The 12,869-nt window shown below is 44.5% G+C and overlaps 1 protein-coding gene across 1 annotated transcript in view; it reads left to right on the plus strand.

Moving 5' to 3' along the window:
• The first annotated feature begins 2,728 nt into the window (after nt 1–2,728).
• Nucleotides 2,729–12,869, plus strand: part of nnt (nicotinamide nucleotide transhydrogenase) — a 36,353-nt gene continuing 26,212 nt past the window's right edge. Inside the window, exons 1-8 of the mRNA XM_083670071.1 lie at nt 2,729–2,795; nt 4,796–4,993; nt 7,254–7,483; nt 7,720–7,937; nt 9,106–9,193; nt 9,393–9,481; nt 10,358–10,545; nt 12,672–12,805. Of these exons, the coding sequence (XP_083526197.1) occupies nt 4,840–4,993; nt 7,254–7,483; nt 7,720–7,937; nt 9,106–9,193; nt 9,393–9,481; nt 10,358–10,545; nt 12,672–12,805 (1,101 nt within the window). The 5' untranslated portion in view covers nt 2,729–2,795; nt 4,796–4,839. The remainder of the gene's footprint in view (nt 2,796–4,795; nt 4,994–7,253; nt 7,484–7,719; nt 7,938–9,105; nt 9,194–9,392; nt 9,482–10,357; nt 10,546–12,671; nt 12,806–12,869) is intronic.

The raw sequence follows: 12,869 nt of genomic DNA on the forward strand, positions 1-12,869 counted from the left end.
TCATTCCAGGCACTATTATTTATTGGGCCGGTGCTTGGTCTTCTGTATCATGTTCCCAAGTAGTTATTATGTTTTTATTTTAATACATTTGTGGAGAATGTGCTTTTGTGATCGATCGGCTTAAGTGCGTTGTGAACAACCAGCCACTTTTCCATCAACCAACTTTGTCAGGTCTAGGTATTTCCAGCCATTGCCAGATTGACACTTAAACATAAGAACAACCCCCCAACCCCCCTCCATCACACCTGCTATACCCTATCCAAACAAACCCGCAAAACAAAGACTATTCATCCTCCCCCCTCCCTTCCCCTGTGAAATATCCCCACTGCCGGTCTCCTTGGCAACACATGCCTCCACAGATGTTTGGGCTCTGTCCGATTTTTGGGACGTGATAGGGGGTTACCCCCCACTATCTTCCTGTCTCGGGTGGCAAATCTTGTAATGATTACAGTCAACAAAATGGTTGCTCCTAATATTTCGTGACCAGTCGCTAATATAGCTAAAAAACATATCTGGGATTATGGGGAAAGCAAAATAATGAATAAGAGTCAACTTTATTACAGTGGGATCAAGTTTGACAGCCAAATAGCTACATTATAATGTCAGCGTTACATTGTTGCGCCATGTTTGGGTGTCTCCAGTGATGTTACACTTTAGTTGTACTCCTTTACCCTCCTCTGCAATGGCTCCCAGAAAGGGGTCACGAGGGCCATTGGAGCGAGGATGCATGGGTATCCTCCACCACCCATGATGAAATGGCCTGGATCACCCTGGTGTAGACAGCACTTCCTCAGTACCCTGGTGCCACAAAGATACTACGAAACCTGCCAGTGCTGTCACAGATAGCATGGAACTGGCTGGAACTGTATGGAGGCAAAGAGCTTTCTGTTGAAGTTGTCCTGGCCATGGGGACCAGAAGGGAGCCTGACTCTGATATGTCAACTGTTGATGGCCTCCACAAAGCTGGATAAGACTGGGCTGCCTGCCAGATGCTCTAATGATTAGAGTCTAATCCTTGCCCAACTGTGGGGAGGTCTGCTGTGCTGGGTTAGCGGGTGACTTGAGTCAGAAGGGTCTGCAGCACGTCCTTGTAGACCGCATGCACTGCCCTGTGGACGGTGCTCCTGGGGATATCGAAGGCTCTGGCCACCACCCTGTATGACAACCCATGGGCCAGCCAGTACACCATGGAGGACCTCCAGCCACCTATGTCCCCACCTATGGGTCTACTGCCTGGGGAGTTGCTTCGTAAATCCTCCCTGATGTTTGGCATGGTCTTCTCAAATAAGCCGTGGTATGCTGTTTGTGTAGTGAGACCATGTTGCCTGGCTTCCTCTAAAGAACTCCAGCTGACCCCCACAATAACTGAAGCTATTTCCTGCCCTCTTTTATCTCCTTCTCCAAGCACTGTGTCTAGCCCTGTCAATTTTCTAAATCAAATGTTCACAACAGTGATTATTGCGTAACTTGTTATCTCTCTTTACAGCTAAGTTCTGTTCCCTGATGAAGAGGTGATGATCACTCCGCTCCCAATCTTTCAACTCTCCTGGCCTCTGTTATTGCTCCTGAAGAACTGAACCAAGATTGAGATGAGGTGCAGCCAAAAATAACTGGGAACACACTTTGAGACTCGTAAAAACACAAAAAACAAAAATGGTATTATTCGAGAGTGAAAAACATGACGTTTCGGCCATCCAAAGTCTTCCTCAGAATGAGTAACACATGGACAATGCAAGGCTACGGTTAGGGTTTGGGTTATCCTGTCTATTGGTCTATTCTGTGCTGTTAGAGAAGTAGGTAAGAAGCTTTCACTACTGGACTATGAGGACAACTCAGGGCAAAATTATATTTCACCTCAACATGAAAATATTCTGAACCATCCCTTTAATTAAAATGTTTTGTTTTCCAAAACTGGTTGTGTGTTATTGTTTTTTTTGATAATGTCACTTCATTTAGATCACTACTCGATGCTTCCGCCCAATGTCCATGTAGTGACTCGATACCCTGTGCAGCTGCTCCCATTCTCCCCCATTCTTTCTGCTGTAGAGCATGGTAAAGGATAGCCCCATGAAGCAGTTGTACAATACCGTACATACAGTACCATCTGGTGGAGGTATGTGGACCCTACACCAAATATCCACAAATTCAACATCCATGATGGGCTCCACCACTGAAGAGGGCTGTGCATGAATTGAAATACTTTCACTGTGTTTCTCATTCACCCCACATGACTTGAATCAGCCACATAATTATTATTACTTAAAAAAACGTATTTGTATAGTTTGTGTGTGTGTGTGTGTGTGTGTGCACGTGCGTGTCTTGATTCACTCAGGGTTAGGAGAAAGTAGTGGGTTTGGGTACAGTGCATTGGGATAGGGAAGGTCTCCGAGGATCTTATTGAAAGGTTGATCAACTCTGGAAGAGTCTTTTTTAGTTTTCTGCATAAAAACAGCTAGAGTAGATGGCTCAAAGATCAGCCTTGAATCAAAAAAACAAAACAAAAAAATCAAAGTGGTGCTATGCCAGTTGTGCATTATTATAAAACTGTATAATAATCTCCAACATATATAACTTCACTGTATGTCAATTGTTTAATGCTGACAGTCAACCTCTGTTGTCACCAGATTGTCAGTCTTCTGTTTTTTCCCCATTTTTACTGTTCAAATGAGAGATTTCAACATCCTGGTAACTGGACGTATCATCCAATAAAAATGTGCCTGACAATCCGATTCATTTGATATCTTCCGGGTGTAAAGGCAATTCGCCTGTGCTGCACAAAAACAGACTCTACAAAGGTCAGTTATGTAATTTGAATAATATGTGTGTTGAACACCTTTGTTGATGAATTTATTTTCCAAACAAAAAACTGCGTTGTGGAAATGCAGGACTTGTTTGGTGGCCTTCCAGTGCATGCATAACAACTGTTGTTAGCAGTCGTTAGCTAGCTCTTTGTTAGTTTGAAGCCGAAACGTTTCACTGTGAAAAAACGAAAGTGATGGCCGGCTACAGCTGATTATGTCCGCCTTCAAAAACCACAATGAACAGATGGCTCGCTATTTAGCCTGCTCGAACGCGTAAACGATGGGTGCATTACCAGAAACAAATGCACATTGAACCGCTATAGATATATGTAAACAATGAGTTTGTTTACATGGTAACAATATAACAGTAAAATGACCTAATTCCGTGCGGCATCTCCACCCACATTCTCATTGGTACTTTAGCATTGAATGCAGATAGTTTAGCTGTTGCCAATATGTTTGGATCTTTATTTAATGTTGAGTGCGCCATTGCCATTGCGATCAGAATTATTTTATTTGGGCTAAAATTGTTTAGCTTTTTGGGCTATGCACGGATTTGTGCAGTGCTGCAGACTCATCAATGTCCAAAAGCATCTGCACATCTGCCACGTGCAACATGTAGAACTGTCAATCACACCCTATCTATAAGAACCGCTTAGAGCTTTTGGGCCAGTTTTGCAGGCGAATCATGCTGACGTGGTACATATTGCAACAAATGGGATAACTGCATAGCGTCACATGATCTATCTATACCACCTGCTAGTGTCATGCAGATACAACATTTCTCAGGAAATTGTACTGTAAAAATATTGAGAACCCTTCTTCCTCATTCTGTTAGGGATAACTACTATATTCTGCCAAAATTCCCATTCATTGTAAAATTCTGAGATTGACAGACTACAAGTTTAATCTTGCAGAAGAAAGGAATGTTTGTGGTCAGTTTAAATCCAATCTGGGAGTTGTTTTTGCTATTGGCTGAAATTACCATTTCAGTTAATTATACCCATTGATCCTTGAGGATGTGACTTAAAATGTGTTTAGTATGTAGGCTACAACTGTCTTATCTTGTCATAGCCCAACATATAGGGTTGTTTTACTTCACATTTTGTAGACAATGTATAGGCTAGCTTTGAAATATGTTTAAAACTATCATGTATTCAGAGTGCTGTATATGAATTTGAGAATGGTTACATGTCCCCAGACCATCTTTTAACTTTATACCAAAAAGTCACATGCCAATTCATTGATTAGTTGTGCCGCAAGGGACAGCTGTGCATGAATTAGCCTACTAGCAAAAAGTCTAGTTAAGAAGAACCGTCAGAGGTTGTAGTGCACTCGGACAGCTTTGAATCATTGCATGTTCGAAATGTTTGGCAAATTGCAGGCAACATGTATGTTGAAAAGGAAAGAACAATACATTCAGTTGTTTGAACCCTATAGAATATTATATATAGGTCCTGTCGCACAGGCCTTGTTGACATTAGCCAGTACTCTCTGCTCATCAATACTGCCTGAAACCACCCCTGACCTGACCCACACTAGAGTTTTCCAGTCTACATCCAGGACTACATCGTTATCTCCTGTCAGAAGCGCCGAAACCAAACAAATACTCTATTTCTAGGAAGGAGTGTCCTTGACTGTTTTACCCCACTTTACAACAGGGTGTCATATATTAATTGAACAGTCTGTAACACTGAAGCAAACGAGGAAGCAGTAGACTTTTTTGTAGGAGAATTGTGACCTGTTGCATAAATGCTGCATGCATAGCTGTGTATAGGACAAGGGCACAGGGACACATTCCTTTAGCATGATCTGCAGAGTCGTGTGAGTTAGGCCTAGGCCTACTTGTGACATATGGGGGGGGGGGGGGGGGGGGTGTTAGTGGGGAGTGCTGGGAAAGGGCAGACAGTTAACCAACTACTCTCTCTCTCCTGTCATCCCGCCCCTTTCTCTTTCTCTCTCCTGTTGTGGTGTGTATGTACATGTCCATCTAGGAGGAGGGTCGATTGGCTGCTCAGCTCCTCCTGGTGTGTCTGCAATGGCGAGCCTTCTGCGTGTGGTGGCAACCAGCTGCTCTGCTCCTCTCTTCAGTGGGCTGGCGTGTGTTAAACTGCAGAGTGCCCGCTCAGTGAAGACACCATGCCTGCGCTTCTTCAGGACTCAGCAAGCCCTCGGCCGTTGCGCCAGTCCAGGTAACAACTCTGCACCATTCTAGCTCAGGTAACAACTCTGCATTATGCTAGCTCAGAGCTGTTTGTGTGTACAACAACATACTATGCTAGCACTAGTCCAGGATTACAACTCGCACTACGGCACTTTACACTATACTAGGCACCAAATCCCAAAACAGCAGCATGCTAGCCCAGGCAATAACTCTGCACCATAAAAGCACTACCAGCCCAGGAAACACTGACATCTTACACAACAACAGGTGACACAAAGCCAGCCTATGCTGAAACTGTAAATTATCTTTGCACAGAGAAAAGGGCAAAGTTATGTCTTGGCATAGTCTTGCTGACAATGTTGGTAAGATGTGTTAATCTATTGCTTTGGATACACACTCCTTCACTCAGACAATGCTCGTCTGTGGAGGGAATGTATGGCTAGAACTTTTACCCCCTCCCCTTTTTTATTTGTTGCAACCATATGAGCTCTCAGTCCCAAGGTCACTTTATATGTACTATAGCCCAAGGTCTCCCCACCCCCCTGATTATGTTCTGCCACCATAACTGTGTGTGTGTGTGTGTGTGTGTGTGTGTGTGTGTGTGTGTGTGTGTGTGTGTGTGTGTGTGTGTGTGTGTGTGTGTGTGTGTGTGTGTGTGTGTCGCCAGCATCAGCTGGATACAGGTGCTGTCTGTATATTATACCTGCATTTTCAGGTATAATATAACCGCGGCCATGAACACTGAACGCAGTCAAAATCGCATAACTGTGGTTATTGTGCATTGTCTGTCAGTAAATGCATCATTTTGTCAAGAGCAGTAGTTTGTTCTTTCACCAATATCTTATTTTATGAAACAACATTAACCTACCGATTTGTCTGTGTGTGTTCATGACATGTTTGTGTATGTGTGCTGATGTGTCAGTGAAGTTGGAGCAGTTGGACACTGTCAGGCAGGTCTCTCCTGGTTGACATTCTTTCACCTTGATCTGGTTGCAGTGACAGCTGTGGGATTTCTATTCTTGGCAGAGTATCAGCTGAAATAGCCAGGGCGAAGCTGACCATGTCTGCCGAAACACTGCTCTGCACAGTTGTTTTTATGTTGGTTTCTCCCCCACATTCATCTTTACATGGCTCCATAAGCCTAGCCTGTACCTGTCATGGCAAACCACCGTAGCCTATTGTCCTGTCCCTTGAAACCAGTAACTGCTTTTGTCTTGACCCATCTAATGACCCCTCTAAAATTCTATAGCACTTCAATTGTCTTTTTGAAAGAGCAGTGGAGTTGAAGGTCCATGCAGTGATGTATTCCTGCTCCCTCTGCTCACTGTAGCGTGGTGTTTATCTATAGACCCAGGGCATGCAGTGGAAAGTTCCATAGGGGGGGGGGGCATGTGATCTGACTATCAAGGGAAAACACACCATAGAAGCCCAGGCGTGTAGTGGAAATCATCTGATCTTATTCTTGTTGAAGAGCTTGGTAGAATTAACAAATTGTGTCAATAGAGAAAATCATTAGTTTTCCACACTGCCCAATGGTGAGGCTGATGCAAAGTTTTAGTAAAGGTTGTTGAAAATGCCCCCCTGTCCCTGAGTTATTATAGGAAACTCACTCTGAGAGCTTAGAAGGATGGTAGATATTTATGGTAAACACATTTAGAGTGCACTTCCTGTTTAGGGCGGTTAACAATCCTTTCACCTTGAATCGCAGTGGCTATATTTTGCACAGGTAAAGCAGACCAGTGGTTTATTGCACAGAACTCTCAATGGTTTCCTCAGTTGTGTTAAATTGTCTAGTAGTCTTTGTGTGTCTAGAATCTGTCTAGTAGTGATTGTGGCAAACTACCTCATCTCCTACCTCTACCATTGACACTGCAGTGTATATCAGAGAGTGGCGAAACTGGTGGTGCCTTTCTCCTAATTGAGTCAACTGTTCTAGGTTTGAGATTGTCAAAAGAAATCAAGTACAACTTAAAGGTCCAGTAAGTAGTTTTGAGCTTTAAAGTAGTGCTAAATGGCAATAATTAATCGGTAGCGATCAAGAGATGACATGATAAAGAACGTTCAGTGAAGCTTTCTAAAATATGGTTCTGACGCCGAGCACTGGCCTTTACGTACCTATTCTGTGGTTTGTTTGTTCACAACGATGTGCACGTTTGTACGTCGTAAAAAATCTTCAGTGTGATCAATAAGGGCAGCAACACACACAACTACATTATTTACCTATAACCCACAAAGCTTTCGGGAAACTCAGCTGTATCTTAACCAGAGTTGTATCCTCGTTACTGCAGGTATCCCCTACAAGCAGCTAACTGTGGGGGTGCCCAAGGAGATCTTCCAGAACGAGCGGCGTGTGGCACTGTCCCCGGCGGGGGTGCAGGCGCTCATCAAACAGGGCTTCAATGTGGTGGTTGAATCCGGGGCCGGAGAGCCCTCCAAGTTCCCGGACGAGCAGTACACCCAGGCTGGAGCCACCATCAAAGATGTCAAGGAAGTCCTGGCGTCCGACGTGCTGCTCAAGGTAAGTGGCTCCGAGTGGAATGGCCTCTAGAGACAGTGGGAGTAGGGGCTAGGATTCCTGAATTCAATGGATGTGTTGGCTCACCGAGCTAGTACCATAGCTTGAATGTGGCTTTAATATGTCCTGGGTTCAAACCCAGACGGTCACAAAAAGAAGACCTGCCATGGAGTATGTGATGAAAACAGTCTGTCTTGTCTTGAGTCATTCTACCCTCTGTGTGTGTGTGTGTGTCTCAGGTGCGTGCTCCCGTGTTCAACCCTGAGCTTGGGGCTCATGAGGTGGATCTGATGAAGGATTCGGCCACCCTGCTGAGCTTCATCTACCCAGCCCAGAACCCCGAGCTGATGGACATGCTGGCCCAGCGCAAGGCCACAGTGCTGGCCATGGACCAGGTGCCTCGTGTCACCATCGCCCAAGGCTATGACGCACTCAGCTCCATGGCGAACATTGCAGGGTAGGATACACGTGTATGCGCGCGCACATATAGCTATAGATATAGATATATAGATATAGATATAGATATAGATATCCACGCAAGGCTATGATGCCGACCAACCAATATACCACTTTTCATTGCCAATTCTGAGTCTTGAGCTTTGAGTATCAGACGATACTGATCTGTATACATTCACTGAGTCCTTTATTAGGAACACCTGTACACCTTCTCATGGTGGAGGTGGTGTAATGGTGCGGGGAATATTTTCTTGGCACACTCTGGGCCTGTTAATACCAATCAATCATCGCTTGAATGCCACAGCCTATTTGAGTATTGTTGCTGACCAAGTGCATCCCTTCATGGCCACAATTTACCCATCTTCTAATGGCTACTTCCAGCATGATAATGCACCATGTCACAAAGCAAAAGTCGACTCAAACTGGTTTCATGAACATGACAATGAGTTCAGTGTTCTTCAGTGGCCTTCCCAGTCACCGGATCTGAATCGGACTGAAATAGAACACCTTTGGGATGTGGTAGAACGGGAGATTCACAGCTTGAAAGTGCACCTGAAAAATCTGCAAGAATTGTGTGATGCAATCATGTCATCATGGACCAGAATCTCAAAGGAATGTTTCCAATATCTTGTGGAATCAATGCCACGAGGAATTGGGGCTGTTTTGAGAGCAAAGGGAGGCCCTACCCAGTATCAGTATAGTGTTCTAATGAAGTGCTTATGAGAAAGAAACATGACAAAGTGTCCTTTTGAAGCCTCATTAAGAGACCTTTTAAATGTACTATGTGAAGAATCCGAACAAAAGTTCCTGAATGTATCTTTAAAAGATGCCAAAGGAAAGGTGTTGATGATATGTTGTTCTGGTGGTAATGACAGGATGTGTCGTCAAGTAGGGAAACATTTGTATGTGAATGCATTTCTCTTGCCCAGCTCTCTCTCTGTCCAGCTTTCTAATTACATGTTGACAGCTATCGCTATCCCTTTGTTTGTGTGTGTGTGTGTGTGTGTGTGTGTGTGTGTGTGTGTTTGGACTTGGCACAGTGTGTAAACAGTTGTGATATTTTGAGGCTTAGGCAGGCTTGGTCTGGCTGCAGTTCATCAATAGTTGTAACTGACCTCACACCCACCCACACACATTCATACTCTGTCCCTTTCTCCCCTTGTTTACAGATACAAGGCTGTGCTACTAGCTGCCAACAGCTTTGGACGCTTTTTCACCGGCCAGATCACCGCAGCTGGGAAAGTTCCACCTGCTAAGGTGTGTGGGTGCGCGTGTGTTTTTGAAAGGGAGTGGCGATGGTTATACATTCATGTCTTATTACATCCATAAACCCTAAGAATTGATTGGCTTGCTTTTAGTCCAGCGAGTTACATTTTCAATGTGCTCCTAATGACGTGACCTACAGCCCGGTATATCTGCCTCCTGAAGCGTCTTCCTACCCTCCCTTTGCTCCAAGGTGCTGATCATAGGAGGTGGAGTGGCAGGTTTAGCTGCGGCGGGTACTGCCAGGGCCATGGGTGCCATCGTCAGGGGCTTCGACACCAGGTGAGCAGTCGAACCCTGGAGAACAAGGGCCAGGGGCGCTTTCAGCAGGACACGTGTTGTTAATATAGGAGTATATCATAGAAAAAAGAGACGCCTCTCTGACATGTAGAGTAAGGCAATGTGTCTGCTTTATTCATGGCGTTTCTATTCTATTCTATTTCTACGTTATTTCAGTATAAAGTTGCAAACAAATGAGTGTCTGTCATGAACTGAATCACTCCATCATCATGTCATACACTGCTATCTTTGGTATTGGTTTTTATTGGGATTCTGATTAAAAACCCTCAAAGGTTTTTAGATTATAGCACATTGACATTGTTTTAATTTCATCTACCCAGCACTTTAGTAAACACAGTTGGTCATTGAAGTGATGAGAATGGTTAAAGTACTTCAGATTTGGACAACTAGAGATCAGATCATTGTCTGATCTCACCTGAGATTAACACGTAACAGGGATCTAATGGTATCCGTCAGTTTCTAATGAGATTAGAGAATTTTCTAAATCTCCACTAGGTGGCAGCAGCACCATTAGACTTGAGAAACCGTCAGTATGGACACCGACACAGATTCCTTCTACATTATCCAAAAGACATTAACATTGAACTCTTTGGATTCTAGAGAGAAGGCAATCTCTTGATTTATAATTTTTACCTAACACCATGGCAGTGCACTTTGTCTTTTGTGTGTCTGGTCTAGGGCCATCTCTCCTCCCAGACCACTGGGAGGTTTTAACAGATTCCTCAGTATTCACAGATCCTAGGTTATACAACTGTGATAGAAATGGCCCCCTGCAATGATGTCGGGAGGGTGGGGGGGGGGGCAGTTTAAATACCCCCTTCCTGCCGCAGTGACATCACCATGTGTCCCCCTCCCCAGAGCGGCAGCGCTTGAGCAATTCAAATCACTGGGGGCGGAGCCTCTGGAGGTGGATTTTAAAGAGTCCGGCGAGGGTCAAGGCGGCTATGCCAAGACGATGTCCAAGGAGTTCATCGAGGCCGAGATGAAGTTGTTTGCCAAACAGTGTCTGGACGTAGACATCCTCATCAGCACGGCACTCATCCCCGGTACGCACGCAAACACCACACACACCATCTCATGAACTCGCTCTTCAACTATCATCAACTGTTTTCCTTTCTTCTCTGACCTAGTTACATACTCATCAGCACTGCACTCAACCCCGGTACTCAAACCCCCTCAACGCCTATCCCAGGGATCGGCAACCCGCAGCTCTGACTGCCTCTTTGCGGTGATCAGGCTTTTAGTTGCATAATTTCAAACAATGGATGTGATAGAATGGGGTCTGTATATCGCTGCCAAATGTACTCTGTTTTTGTGAGAATTAGACAAAAGGTCTTTCTCTAACTTGGGGCGCTGACTTCTGACCTATCCCCATCCAGCTCCAGCACTCCACTCCCTACCCATTTTCATCTTCATCAGCGGTGCTGACATCATTTTGAGAAATGCAGACAAGGTTTTTAGGCAGACTACCCTCTGTTCAATTTTCAAACAAGACTGGTGAATTGAAATGGCTTTTAGATAACAGGTTGTTCAATGTCACATTGAACAACCTGTTATCTAAAAGCCATTTCAATTCACCAGTCTTGTTTGAAAATTCCTGTATCCACCAATTTTCTACATAGACTATGATTTCTCGTCTGTCCAATCCTCTTAAATCTCTAAGCAGCTTTATGGACTCAGTAACCCAGTAGTGGCTGGCCTTTAATCATCTCATTAAATCTGCCCCCTTAAGGCTTTCTTCTTCTTCCCCAACCACCTATAACAGACCATGCAGCTAATATTGTGCTGTGTATTTTAAGTGTTATACTTTGTATACATTTTACGTATCATAAATAGCTCCACAGGATAAGACTCTATGGCTGTCACACTGTCATGTGCCTTTACTCCTGCCAAAGTCATTCATGTTGTGGAAGAGTCAGGCAGCTCTTGGGTATGTTGTCCCCCACACAGGCCCTGTGTTTCATTTTCTGGCAGCTCTATAGGCCACCTTGTCCCTTAGGCGCACTGTGTGACGGTCACACAGTCCAAGGTTATGCTTTTCTCCACACTGCGGAGGGGGTGTATCGTAAAAAGTTATCTGATCTAAACTAGAATGCAGGTGTAGAATATTTGGAGGAAGTTGGCTGACTAACTCATTGATCCTTCTTTGTGACACAGCCCCTGGGTCGAAGTCTCTCTCTCTCTCTCTCTCGATTTAAACTAGTAGACACATCAAAGGGCCCCAGATGATTTGACAATCATGACATGATTGCATTGAGGTTAAAAATAGTTAGGGTTTGGATCATTTGCTTTTTGAATTGATTTTTTTTCTGACAAAAACATGACTTAAATGACAATTCTTGTGATATTATTTTGATGAAAGTTACCTTTTTAATCTACCAGCTATACTTTATTTGTCTACACTCACCGGCCACTTTATTAGGTACACCTTGCTAGTACTGGGTTGGACCCCCTTTTGTAACCCATCTGCTTCAAGGTTAGAAGTGTTGTGCATTCAGAGATGGTCTTCTGCATACCTTGGTTGTAACACATGGTTATTTGAGTTACTGTTGCTTTTCTATCATCCCGAACCAATCTGGCCATTCTCCTCTGACCTCTGGCATCAACAAGGCATTTTTGCCCAGAGAACTGCTGCTCACTGGATATTTTCTCTTTTTTGGACCATTCTCTGTAAACCCTAGAGATGGTTGTGCGTGAAAATCCCAGTAGATCAGCAGTTTCTGAAATACTCAGACCAGCCCATCTGGCACCAACAACCATGCCACGTTCAAAGTCACTTAAATCACCTTTCTTCCCCATTCTGCTGCTCGGTTTGAACTTCAGCAGGTCGTCTTGACCATGTCTACATGCCTAAATGCATTGAGTTGCTGCCATGTGATTGGCTGATTAGATATTTGCGTTACCGAGCAGTTGAACAGGTGTACCTAATAAAGTGTGTGTGTGTATATGTTTCAATGGACATTTGTCCTCTGTTCTGCTCTCAACTCCCCCAGACAACACACAAATACATGTCAAAGTTAAGGATCTTGTGGTGGGATGCAGTGCAGCATACCTGGTCCTGATTTGAGGTCAGGTCAACATGGTGACTTGACCTTTCTCAAGAGCATGACTGCAGGAGAGTTGAGCCCACTTAGGTGACTTGACCCCTCTGTCCTTGTGGCGATTGTCACAGGTCGCACGGCTCCTATCCTGATCACCAAGGACATGGTGGAGACCATGAAGGACGGCTCGGTGGTGGTGGATCTGGCAGCAGAGGCTGGGGGGAACATTGAGACCACCGTTCCTGGGGAACTGTCTGTCCACAAGGTTAGCCAACAACACAGTTTCATCTTCAGTTCCCTTTATAACAGTGTTTGTTCGCTGTCTTTCT

The sequence above is a fragment of the Argentina silus genome (assembly GCF_951799395.1).
Source record: "Argentina silus genome assembly, chromosome: 5".
In the NCBI taxonomy this organism is placed as follows: Eukaryota; Metazoa; Chordata; class Actinopteri; order Argentiniformes; family Argentinidae; genus Argentina; species Argentina silus.